This window comes from Neomonachus schauinslandi, chromosome 5 (assembly GCF_002201575.2).
Source record: "Neomonachus schauinslandi chromosome 5, ASM220157v2, whole genome shotgun sequence".
Taxonomy (NCBI): domain Eukaryota; kingdom Metazoa; phylum Chordata; class Mammalia; order Carnivora; family Phocidae; genus Neomonachus; species Neomonachus schauinslandi.
In genome coordinates, this window is record NC_058407.1 from 146,883,810 (window position 1) to 146,896,903 (window position 13,094).

The 13,094-nt window shown below is 46.7% G+C and overlaps 2 protein-coding genes across 2 annotated transcripts in view; one reads left to right on the forward strand and one right to left on the reverse strand.

Moving 5' to 3' along the window:
- Positions 1-13,094, forward strand: part of SNX29 (sorting nexin 29) — a 502,531-nt gene that overhangs the window by 145,195 nt on the left and 344,242 nt on the right. The gene's annotated exons all lie outside the window — the stretch shown is intronic.
- LOC110587929 (ATP synthase-coupling factor 6, mitochondrial-like) lies at positions 12,646-12,972 on the reverse strand. The gene has a single exon (XM_021698164.1). It carries the CDS (start codon positions 12,970-12,972, stop codon positions 12,646-12,648), a length of 327 nt encoding a protein of 108 aa, XP_021553839.1.

Sequence of the window (13,094 nt, forward strand, 5' to 3'; positions counted from 1 at the left end):
ATCAGGCACTCACCTCAGTAAGTGTGTATTTGCAGGCAGAGTTGTGCTCTGAGGAAGTGCGGGCCGTGTGAAGGCAGCAAAGAGACAGTGCTTGTACGTACACGATGGAGGGTGCGGATCAGGGAAGATGCTCTTGGGGAAGGGATGCTTGAGCAGATAAAGTCAAAGGGAGGAATCCTCAGAAGGAGGCAACGGGATGTGCAAAGACTGGGAGGTGACCAACAGGAGACAGGGGAGAGGATAATTCTCCTTTCGGAGGAAGGAACGGAGGCTCAGAAGCAGAAGTAACCCTTGTCCAAGGTCACATAGCAAGGTCATGCAGGCAGTTGAACCCACTTTGATTCTAAACTCTGTGTAGTTACTTCTCTTCTGTGTTCCTCCACGTGAAGTGTCCATCTCCTTCTGTGCCTTACTCCGGCTGGAAGCCTCTTCTCAGAATGGGATAGGCTGAGGGGCGTCCCAGTGACCCTGGGGCGAGGCCCGGATACTTAGCAGGCAGCCATATGGGCGAACTGGGGCCTTGAGACCCTAGTGTGCCTTTTAGCGCCTGATCCACTTAACGTCCCTGGTTTCCTCCTCAAGAGCGACTTCTTGGGGCTTCTTTTCATCCCTCATCACAGTGAGGCAATTTGAGCACTTTCCCGAGTTTACCTTTGCTGCTAGAATTTTTTTAATGATCCATCTTGAGTTATTATTAGAGTGTTACATAAATTCTTATCAGTGCTTTCTGGTAGGTTGCCCTCTAAAGAGTTCTTTTTGGAAGATAACAGGAATTCATAGAAAAAGGAAGTGAATGAGTTGCAGTTACTTGAATGCTGGTTTCTTCTTGCAAGAGGCTGTGAGCATGGCAGCTGGGGGCCGGCCGGGGAGGTGCCGTTCCAGTTCTGACGGGCACCGGCAGGGGAGGGCATTCACGAGGGAGGGCCCACATCTGGAGGGACCATGCCCTCCCTGAAGGAGGACTTCAGAGGTGACCTCAGCACTTGAGGCCACGGCTAAGGGGTGTGGGTTTGGAGGTGATGAAATGCCCGAAGACTGAGCATGGTGCTACTTGCAAGGAAAAAACATTTATTGTATGTGTGCAGTAGGCGACTGGTATGCTGGGTGAATTGTATCTTAATAAACCTGTTAGTGAAAAAAGGGAGTAGAGGGGAAGGAGAAAACCCCCTTGAGCTCATTCAGGCTCAAAAAACAAGGAGTGAGGGGCACACTAGGGATGTGTGAGAAGCTTGAAGAGGTTTCTAGTTCGAGGGCACTACTCCTGTCTACAATTGTGAGGGAGCCTGCGTTGCAGAGAGGACTTGACCAGCACCTAGGGTGGGCTCGGAGCCCAAGGCTGACTGCTGTGTACACAGGCCTTCCGAGGCCCCACTGGGACGTTAAATATGCCAGAAGGTGCCTATTGCATGTGGAACACTGGGGTCCGGTGTCTCCTGCCTCCTACCTGAGGGACTGTGGTGCAGTCCCTTTTCCTTTGGGCAGGGCACTCGGTGAGTGGGAGGGTGCAGGAAGCAGTGAGGGAGTCACTTGGAGTATGCACGTACCCCCCGTGCACCTGGCACTGGGGGGCAGACAGGAAGGCAGGTAGAAAGGATTTCTCCCTGGTGGAGCTTAGTCTCGAGTGGGGTCGCTCCCGCTCAGCCCTGCGGACGTCAGGGGCTGTCATTCTTTGTTGGAGGCTGTCCCATGCACTGCAGGACCTTGAGCAGCTTCTCGGGGCTCTGCCCACTAGATGCCAGTAGCAGCCTCCCCTCAATCATGACCTCCCAAAAGTCTTCACACGTGGCCCCGTCCCTGGCATTGGCCCCGATGGAGAACTAGCGCTGTGGAGAGGGGGAGCAGCTCCCCTGCGCTGGAGGCAGCCCGGCAGCACGCGGGTGAGGGAGGCAGCCCGCAGTGAAGGGCAGCAGGGCCTCGGGGAGTCCCAGCACTCCGCGGGCGAGGTGGCCGCTGGGAAAGCGAGCAGCGGGCACAGTGGGGGCGGGCCCTGGAGGGGGGGCGCTCGGGGACAGCCCGGCTCCCCAGGCTCCAGTGCCCTGGGAGCCAGTCTCTGCTGTGCTGCCGTGGGAAGGACAGGGCTGTGGGCATGTGGCACCCGGGGTGCCTGCCCATGCTGTGTGCCCAAAGCCGGCATATGGAGTGATGGGGCCCCGGCAGTGTGCTTGGGGGGGGTGCTCCCAGCAGGCTGGAGGCTGGGAGGAGAGGGTGGTGGTAATCCGGGGGTCCGATGGGCTGCACTTGAGAGGCGCTGGTGGGCCATAGAGGGTACTCTGCGTAGAGCTGGGGAGGCAGGCTCCGTGAACCGGGCCGGTTAGGATGAGGGAGCGGTGGAGGATGATGGGGCTCTGAAGGAGGAGGTGTGTGGGCCTGAGCATGTGTGCGTGCACGTGCCTGTGTGTGTGTGTGTGTGTGTGTGTGTGTGTGTGTTTGAGTGTGTGAGTGATGCCAGTCCGAGGCTTCACAGGAGACCTCCGGGAGACCTTGATTTCCAGGTAGACAGTGGTGGGATTTACTTATGGCTCTGGAGCTCAGGAGAAAAATCATGGCTTTTAGGTGCTTTTGGGGTCGTGGGGAAGTGATGCGAGTTTTGTATCTGAGATTACTTTGGTGGTTTGGAGCAGAGCTGGGAAGACCTTTGACTAGGGCCAGGGTGTGTGCTGGTGGTCTGTGATTCCCTCGCTAGCTCCTGATAGACCCTATAGGAGAACTCCAACCCTCCTCCCCCCTTAACAGAGGCTCTCGGGCGATCTGACGGTTTCCTCCAGAAATGTATAACTCCTGCTGATAATGGGGGTTTCACAGAGTTGCTCACATCATTGTCGCGTTATAACTAGGAGCACCAAATGGATCCTGGCTCTGGAGCCTGCTGTTGTATCACTAAATCCTTGCCAAAAGGCTGAAATTTAAAAAAAAAAGAAAAAAGGGGGGAGCTATAAAGTACTCAAGTTACTTCCCTCTTGTGATCCTCCTGAGTCAGGTAGCAATAAATGTACACTTTTGATAGGTCTCTGCCAGAGCATGGTGTGTGTGTGTGTGTGTGTGTGTGTGTGTGTGTGTGTGTGTGTGTTGGACTCTCTTATTTTGAGCCTGTGTGTTTAAAACCGTCTGCTGAGGAAGCGAGAAGGCGGGAGCCCCCCAGCTCCAGTTGGGGCCGTATTCTGAAGTCCATGTGGTTTCTTTGCCAACGAGGAGCGTATGGTTCAGGGCGTAGCTGGTGGGTGCTCTCCCTAGGAATGGCGAATGTAGAGGAAGCACTGTGTGTGAGGGTTCTTTGGGTTGCAGGTTTTAAAAAAGAAAGTGAACTCCAATCAGTTTACATAAAACAAAACCAAAAAAAACAAGGAACCTATTAGTGGGAAGCCCAAAAGGATGGTGTTCGCTTCTGATATGGATCCAAAACAGGAACGAAGTTCCTGGGCTCTGAGTTTTAGCCCTGAGCTTTCTTTATGGATTGACCTCTTACACAGGTGGGCATTCTTGAGAGGTGGCAAACATGACCTTGAGCAGCTCCAGGCTTACAGTCTTCTTGAAGGATCTCTGCAGAGTGAGGAACACCATTCCTCCCCAAAAGGACTGTAAGAGTCAGTAGGGCCTCCCCTGGCTTGGTTGTCAGTTCCAGAGGGACGGGCTAGCCAGGGGCAGATGCCCACCCCTGGTAGGTAGGGAAGGTGGGGCTATGGGATTGATAGACCCACCAGAATTTCCTGAAGGGCAGTCTCCAGAAGGAAGGGAATGGAGTGACTCCCCCAAAAGCAGGTGAATTTCTTCCACCTGGAAATGTTGGCAAATCCAGGATCTTGGATTTCAGGTCTTTGAAGTGAAGGGTAGAGGAACTTCTGCTGGTCACAGGGTAGGGAGCCCTACTTTTTAGGCTTAATACAGCATTTACGTCAAATTCACGTTTGTCTAGTAATTATTACAGGTGTTCATTGTTGACCTCAGCTTGTGGCATGGTTGGTGGTCAGTTGTTACATCTGGTTGAGGACTTCGTTTTATTTCTCAGCTCTGCTCCTTACAGGCTGTGGTACCTTCAGGCAAGTCTCCTGCTCTCTACCTCAGTTTCCAATGGATGCCAAACCTACCTATCTCAAGGTGCTTTTGTGAGGACCGATGGGAAGCCTGAATTGATGAATGGTGAAGTTGTTAGCAGACATGCCCCCCACTGCTGATTGCTGGTGGTGGTCTGGGGCACACATGGGTGTTTAGTTTCTCCCTAACTTAGACCAAAAACTTCGAATTTTTATTCTGGAAGTATTACACTCTCTGAGAGTTTGTCTGTGTGTTTTCAAATTTTACTTTTTACGTACTTAATAATGTGAAGTGTTGCACAAGAATGAACTGCAGCTCGGTGCCTGAGGAGGCTCTCACATGGTTTGGCTTTGCTTACCTGCTGAGGAGAAGTAGGTTATGTGTCTTAAAATAAAAGGTGGTGTATTGTTCTTGGCAATTTAAGGGGGGAAGGGAATGGCAGGAAGGAGAGGGCCAGGTTGGAGGAAAGAGCACGGAGACAGGGCAGAGGGTGTCATGGTGGCTTGGGTGGGGCTGAGATCCGTCGTTGTTCTGCTCTGGTGGGCGGCACCTCCACCTGTGTCCCCAGGGCCTGAAAGAGCAGGGGGTGACACATGGATTAGGAGCTGGGACTGAACCTCCGCTCCGCCATTGACTAGAGCTGTCACCTCGGTCATCATTCTTCTCTGAGCCTCCTGTTCTAGTCTGTAAGATGGAACCATAATACAATTTTCTTCATAGGGTTGTTGTACAGACTAAACAAGGAAATCTGGGCAAAGTGCCTAGGACTCGACAGCAATTATTAAGGGTATAATGTTACATTGTTAAGAGTGTAATATTAGAACGAATGAATGTCATTTTTAGATAGGAAGGAAGTTGGCTATGCAATTCTCACTTTAAGGGTAATGGACACTGAGATTCGAAGACAAAGTAACTGATGTGAGGTATCGCATGGCTCGTGAGTTGGTAAAGTTCGTCTGTGAGGGACCAGATAGTAAACACTTTGGGATCTGTCGACCCCATGATCTCTGTCGGAACTACTCGGCTCTGCCAGCGCAGTGTAGAAACGGCCACAGATGACACATCAACGAATAGTTGTGGCTGTGTATCCGAAAAACTCTAATTACAAGATACTGTTACCAACAAAACTTTATTTCCCATGGTTGTGGCTGCTTTTGGCCTGAGGCCTCATTTTGCCCTCCCCCCGACACCCCTCTTGCCAAGTGGTTAGTTGCCACGTGCTGAGTTAGCTACTTGCATCTGGGTCTTGAGGCTTCACATTCTAGCCCTGTCCCACTGTGACACCCAGCTGTGTCTACATGCGTATCAGAAGAAGCTTGTCTGCCAACCAGGAGCCAGACACCTGCTTTTGCAGCCGCTGAGACCCTTTGGGAGAAGGGAAGGGCTTCATTTCCCAACTTGTGAGATGCTGGTAGAGAAGTTTCCTCTCTTTAGGGCTTAATGTATTTTAATTCCTTGGATGCTTGGCTGGGTTTTGCAGCCTTGCCGCTGTTTGTTGATGGTTCAGCAAAAGTGAAAGTGATTGACGGGAAGTCTTTATCTGCAATGGCAGGTTCCTGCTAACTGTCCCTAAAATGACAGAGCCTCAGACTCCAGATCAGCACCTCCTCGGTGTTCCGTCGCTGCTGCACAGCATCCCCCAGGGGCCTCTCCTGGGACGTGGCGGGGCCATTGGCTTTGTGCTCCTGAGCTGCAGGAACAACCATGTGGGAGGGGTGGTGGAGCGGAACCCCTCAGGAGTGTGCTCGGCTCCCGGTCAGCCTGTGACCGCTCTGCTCGAAGGGCAAGAAGAAGTCACTGGAGTTTTTCCAGCTTTGACCTCGGCTCAGAGGAAAGTGTTCACTCTGGGCAGACGGGCGGTGGAGGGGTTTGTCGCTGGACTCCTGCCAACTGCACGGCAGGTTCGTGCCAGGTGCCCTGGGCCTGGCAGGGGCAGGATGGAGCGGTGACAGCACCCCACCTTGTGTGGCATTCACCAACCGTCAAGGCAGCCTGGGAACCAGCACAAAAGACTCCTCAAAGCTCATTTAAAAACCGAGGGAATAGGTGTATTTTCCATGCAATAACCCTGTTGGTGCTTTCTTAATAACGAATGATACAAAGATGAGGAGGTTACACAACGAGATGAAAATGGAACCTGCTGGGCGGCTTGTTGGAAAGTGGCTAAATTCTCCCCCTTACTAATAAACAGCATGTTGAAGGAGATTGTGTGTTGTGTGAGGTTGAGCTCTTTGGATTTTTGGAGGAGGAAAATGGTTCTATAAATTGCAAATATTGTTAGTCTACTGCAAATCGTAAGTCTTCCATCCTTGAGCTAGGAGGGACATAGCTTAGTGTCCTCTCCAGAGAAGCCTAACAAAAAATGTTAATTATTTCGTTTACCGCTTAGGTAACTTCCAAAGGGAGATGGGGCTTGGGAATAATTATTTGGGGATTTTTCCATTTTTGGAGCTGATGCTTAGGGATTATCTAAATTGTTACTAATCTTACTGGGCTGCATGTTACTCCCTGCCTCGCTTATAAACTTGCCATGGCATTGGCCTCGTCAGAAGTGGGTCACTATTTGCTAAACACTGAATTATGTCCTCCCCAAATTCCTATGTTTGCAGTCCTAACCCTTGATGTGACTGTATGAGGAGACAGGGTCTTGAAGGAGTAATAAAGGATAAATGAGGTCATCAGGGTAGGACCCTGATCCAAAATGATGGATGTTGTTAGGTTCTTAGGAGAAGAGGAAGAGCTAGCAGGAAGGAATGCAGGCACACAGAGGAAAGACCGTGTGAGGACACCAGGAGAAGGAGACCATCTGGAAGCTGAGGGGAGTGGCCTCGGGAGTAAACCAAACCTCCTACACTTTGGTCTTGGGCTTCCAGCCTCCAGAGCGCCAGGAAATACATGTGTAGTGTGTACGCCACCCGGTCTGTGGTACTTGGTTATGGCAGCCCTAGCAGACTAAGACATGATTCACTGATGTCTCTTGTCCCATCTTCTGACAGGTGCACGTTCAAATCCTGGGTCCACGGCTTATTAGCTGTGAGTACTTGGGGCAGATTAATGAATCATCCTGTGTCTCAGTTTCTTTTTCTGTAAAGTGGGGTTAGTATATGTCCCAGAAATGGCGTATTCTGTGATTGTGTGTTTTTGTAGTATGACTTGTGAAAGGGTTTGACTCCATCTGAGCCTTGTTTTCTGAGAGTAACCCATAGGCTGGTGTTCCGTATCCCGTTTTTTGTTTTTTTTTAATTGGTTTTCTGTGACTTCCATCCCTCAGTGATGGAGGCAAACATCTCCCTAGCATTTATGGCCAGAGCGGTGTGGTATAGGGGGAAAACAAGCTGGTCCTGGGGTCAGGCTGCATGTGTTGGTGGGGGGGTGGGGGGGGGGGCGCTGGCTGTTTTTCTACTTAAAGCTGCAGTCGGCTCAGCTGTATAATGGGGCCAGCGTGGAGTTGGGCTGGAATTCTTGTATGTTGCACAGACTAGGATTCTGTGACGCCATTTTAATCCACGTGGGGCTACATCCCTCATGGCGGTCCTGGTGGTTTTTCTCCCCGGTAGGGGGGGGGGTATTAGTCTGTTCAGGGTCTTAATAAAAGACGTTATCAGTCTTATTTAGAGGCAGACCTTGTTGGTTATATGTTCGCACATCCTCAATGCCTGGTATAAAGCAGGTGCTCAATTATTTTTATTAAGTTTTATTGATACACAGTTCACATGTGGTAGAATTCATCTACTTCAAGAATGCAGTTTAGTGGTTGTTAGTACATTGGCAGCATTGAATTATTTTCTCAATTTTAAATAGGAATATGAATGAATTCATTATCTGGTGCCTCACTTGTAGCGTTCCCTCATTCGGTCGGTGTTGGTGGAGCGCCTGGTATGTGCCAGGTGAGGTGCTAGTTTCAGCCCTGGGGATCCAGCAGTATCCCAGGCACGTGAAATTGTGTGCCTTCATGGAGGTCACATTCTTGTGAATTTGGGAGGACGAAAGCCAGGATTTGGTAGTGATTGGCCTTCCCTCCCTCGTGTAGCTGCTGGCCAGCTATTGAACAGGGCTACCTAGCGATAACTCTATCTGACCTTAGACTTCATTGTTTCTGCCATTCCACAAGTTGCTAATGTGGACTCTGTGTCCCTGTAGTTTTCATCTGATCAGTATTCACTGGATGTGGGGAAAGGACCAAGGTCAGGAAATACCAGGGTGGAGGTTCCATGCTTCAGTGAGCTCCGGAGGATGAGATGTGAAGGGACCTCTCCGGATGAACACCTGGTTACAGGGCATGGCTGCAGTGGGGGGCTGCAGTAAGATTTTTTACGTACACTTTCCCCATTCTTAGAAAAAAATCCTTTTGCATCTATATTGTCTGAGCCCTTAGCCAATAACGTACTTTTTCACTTTAATTCTTGTTTAGTCTTAGTTCCATAAGTTGACGTAAGTTCTGTAAGTTTTTGCTCCAGTTCTTTGGCTGGCTGGCTAGTCATTTGGGTTTTTGGAAGCTTGTTCTCTGCTATTTTGTGGGGAGCTAGGTGGGATGGGCTGGTGTTTTCAGGAACAACCAGCTCAGACTTCCTTCACATAGTTACTAGTTTGTGTTCTTTATACTTGAAATAAACTAGGTGGACCTGAATACCCTTAGATCACATTTTCTTGATTATCTTAAATAGGTTACTATGTCTTTTGGAAGCATTGCTTTGGAAGATGGAGGATAACCTAATTTTCTTACCCTTAGAAGTCACTAGCCTGAGGGGATTCTTCTTTCTCCCATGGTCAGTAATTGCACTAGACTGCATCTTGGTGTTAGTCACTCAAAATTCGTATTCCAGGTGCATGGTGTGCTCTGACAATATGTAATAGCAAATTTCTTGCAACAAAGTTTTGTTCCTCTCCAGGGGCTTCTGTTTGCTCTTTATTGGTTCTTATTTGTCCTGAGAATTTGTCACTTTTATCCCTTTATTTCCTTTCAGTTTTTTTCGTAGTGTTTTTGAAAGTTTTTCTTTTCTTTTTCTTTTTTGACCTTCTAAGTGTTCCTTCTAGGTTGGTATTCATTTCTGAAATGTTTTCTTCAATTGCCTGAGTTCTGTCACCTCATGACTGCGTCTAATTCTGCTTCATGTTGTTTTTTCCTGTGTTCCATCATTTCTGTGTGTCTTTTTTTTTTTCCATGTGTCTTTGAACATAGTTCGAAATAGAAAGTTGCAGTTACATGGGTATTTCTGGCATGCCTTCATTACATGTAGATATGTTCCACCTGTTACTCTTACTTCTTAGAACTTTGGGATTTTATCTGATTTAAATTGATACACAATTGATTTAAATTTATTAATTTATTTTAAAATTAAAATTTTAAAATTAAAATTAAAATTTAATAATATAATATATTATATATAATATAATAAATTTTAATAAAATTTAAAATTAAAATTTTAAAATTAAAATTTATTATTAAAATAAATTTAAATTGATACACAACACAATCCCTCTGTTGCTCTTCATGTGTAGTCAGGAAAGTAAACTTCTGGAGGGAGGTGGGGTTGATGGCTGCCTTTTCCAACTTGGCAGTGCTCCCTCTTCTGTTTTGATGGTGTGATCAGGTGCGTGGGAGCCTTTTCCCTGAAGCTTCCTGTCCTTGTCCTGCTGCCCTGCCTTTACCTTGGTTGTCTTCTCTCGCCTCTGGTGTGTCTCTCCTCCATTATGATTCCACTCCAGTGTGTGGTGTCTTTATTGTGGGACCCTGCCCTGGAAAGGAGATTTAGTGGGCCAGTTTCCAGGATGAGTGGAGGCCAGCCTACATGAGCCCCGTCAGCCTCCCTGTAGGTTTCTTGTACTCAGCTGCTGCAGGGAGGAGGGAAACTCCCCCAGTGTTTCTGTACTTGATGGTTCAGCATGTTCCTTCCCAGGGAGTACCCGTGGTGGTTGAGGGGGTTGTTTTTGCAGGATATCTTATCAGATGCCCTGGTTGCTTCCCTCTGCACTCACCTGCACAGAAGGTGATGCCACCATGGCTGATGGTTTGTCCTTAGCTGCTTATTAGTCACCCAGCTTTACATTATCCATAAGCTTGTGGTTTTGGTATTTAGTTATGTATATATTTAGAGAGATTATAAAAATATGCTGCTCTCCCTACTGTTTTCCTAGAATCCCTTCCTGAGTAGACCTTTAAAATAACACTGATAAATGCCCCCCCCCCCGCCAAAATAATAATTCCACCAGATAAAGCACAAAAGAGGGAAGTTGCCATTGGATGTGAAATTGAAGGTGAATAGTCAGCTGGTAACAGGCTGATTGATTACGGTGGATCATAGTTCATTTTCCTTCATGAAACTTTTGATTCTTTTGGTTCCTAAGCACCTTCATTCGTTCCCAGCAGTGCTTCTCGTTCCGGGTGCTGCGGAGGGCTTCTGGGGGCTGAGGCTGTGAATCCTTCAGCCCATGATGTTGCCAGAGGGGCTGAGGTGCCAGGCGCCCCTGGCCAGTCACCTCCAGCCTGAGCAGCTTCATCTGTTTACCCTCAGGGGGGCATAGAAAAGTCATTTTGAGTCCTGCTATGGATTTCTTTATTCACCAAACATTCCTTATTTAAAAAACGTTCCCTAAGGTTTTTTTTTTTTTTTTTAATTTCAAACCTACCCAAAATGTGCAAGGTTAGTACAGTGAATTTGGGTACACATACACTTCTCCTAGATTGACCAGTGGTTAACACTTAGCACATTTGTCTTTATTTCCATTTTTTAAAAAAAATTTAAATTCTAGTTAGTTAACATAAAGTGCAATATTGGTTTCTGGAGTTGAATTCAGTGATTCATCACTTACAGCACCCAGTGCTCATCACAAGTGCAGTCTTGAATGCCCACCACCCACCACCTCCCTTATCAACCCTCCCTTCTCTATTGTTAAGAGTCTCTTAGGGCTTGTTTCCCCCCTCTCCTTTTTTTTCTTTCCCCTTTCCCATATGTTCATCTATTTTCTTTCTTAAATTCCCCGTATGAGTGAGACCATAGGGTATTTGTCTTTCTCTGACTTACTTCACTTAGCGTAATACACTTTGGCTCCGTCCATCATTTTTTTGATGGCTGAGTAATATTCCATTGCATATATACCACATCTTCTTTATTCATTCATCAGTAGATGGACACTTGGGCTTTCTCCATAGTTTGGGTACTGTAAATAATGCTGCTGTACATATCAGGGTGCATGTACAGCTTTGAATCTGTATTTTTATATCCTTTTGGGTAAATACCCAGTAGTGCAATTGCTGGATTGTAGGGTAGTTCTATTTTTAACTGTTTGAGGAACCTCCATACTGTTTTCCAAAGCTGCTGCACCAGCTTGCATTCCCACCAACGGTGTAGAAGGGTTCCCCTTTCTCCGCATCCTCACCAACACCTGTTGTTTCCTGTGTTGTTAATTTTAGCCATTCTGACAGGTGGGAGGTGATATCTCATTGGGGTTTTGATTTCTATTTCCCTGATGATGAGTGATGTTGAGCATCTTTTCATGTGTCTGTTAGCCAACTGGATGCCTTCTTTGTACAAATTGTCTATTCATGTCTTCTGCCCATTTCTTAACTGGATTATTTATTTTTGGGGTGTTGAGTTTGATAAGTTCTTTGTATATTTTGGTTACTAACCTTTTATCAGAATGTTGTTTGCAAATATCTTCTCCCATTCTGTAGGCTGCCTTTTAGTTTTGTGGATGGTTTCCTTCACTGTGTGGAAGCTTTTTTTATCTTGATAAAGTCCCAATAGTTCATTTTTGCTTTTGTTTCCCTCGCCTCCAGCAATGTGTCTACTAAGAAGTTGTTATGGCCGAAGTAAAAGAGGTTGCTGTCTGTGTTCTCCTCTAGGATTTTGACAGATTCCTGTCTCACATTTAGGTCTTTAATCCATTTTGAATTTATTTTTGTGTATGGTGCAAGAAAGTGGTCCAGTTTCATTATGTGGCTGTCCATTTTTCATGACACTGTTTGTTGAAGAGACTGTTTTTCCCATTAGGTATTCTTTTTTTCTACATTAAAGATTAGTTGACTATATAGTTGTGGGTCCATTTCTAATTTCTGTATTCTGTACTATTGATCTGTGTGTCTGTTTTTGTGCCACTACCCTACTGTCTTGATGACTACAGCTTTGTAACAGAGCTTGAAATCTGGAATCGTGATGCCTCTAGTTTTGTTTTTCTTTTTCAGGATTGTTTTGCTATTTGGGGTCTTCCATGGTTCCATACAAATTTTAGGATTGTTTGTTCCAGCTCTGTGAAAAATGTTGATGGTATTTTGATAGGGATTGCATTTAATGTGTGGGTTGCTTTGGGTAGCATAGACATTTTAACAGTATTTGTTCTTTCAATCCATAAGCAGGGAATGTTTTTCCATTTCTTTGGGTCTTCCTCAATTTCATAAGTGTGGTATAGTTTCCAGAGTACAGATCTTTTAACTCTTTAGTTAGGTTTATTCCTAGGTATCTTACTGGTTTTGGTGCAATTGCAAATGGGATCGATTCCTCAATGCCTCGATTTCTATTTCTTTTTCTTTTTCTTTTTTGACAGTTGAGAAATGTATGTTTATTCTGATACAGTTGTACAACTAATCTAGGACAAATTACCAAATTTTACATTCTTTCTTCAGGACTGGGGTTTTTCGATGACTTCAAATTTAGGATCTTCAAATTTGAAGTCCGGGAATGTATTTATTTCTGCTTTGCCATACATTTGCTTAAGCTTAAAAAGCTCCCTCTCTAGGTCTTGCTGGTACTCTGGGCCAGTATCAACGGGTCCTCCAGATGCCTGTCGCTTAGTTCTGTATTCTCTAGTCTTGTCCACAAAGAGTTTCTGTACAGGATCAAATTCCTTATTAAATGCCACTGCTGTCACACCACTGTTCCTCCTCAAATGAACTGAGACTGCAGACCGAATGAGAGAGGAGAACCTGAAGAGCCTCTGAAGAATCATGGTGATTCTGTTACTTGCACTCAGTCCCGAGCTGCCAGAGCCTCTGCGGCCGCCACCGTTCTACCTTGATTTCTTTTTCTGCGGCTTCGTTATTGGTGTAGAGAAATGCAACAGATTTTTGC

What these genes read in the sequence shown, in the direction of transcription:
- LOC110587929 (XM_021698164.1), bottom strand. Translation starts at nt 12,972, where the DNA reads ATGATTCTTCAGAGGCTCTTCAGGTTCTCCTCTCTCATTCGGTCTGCA.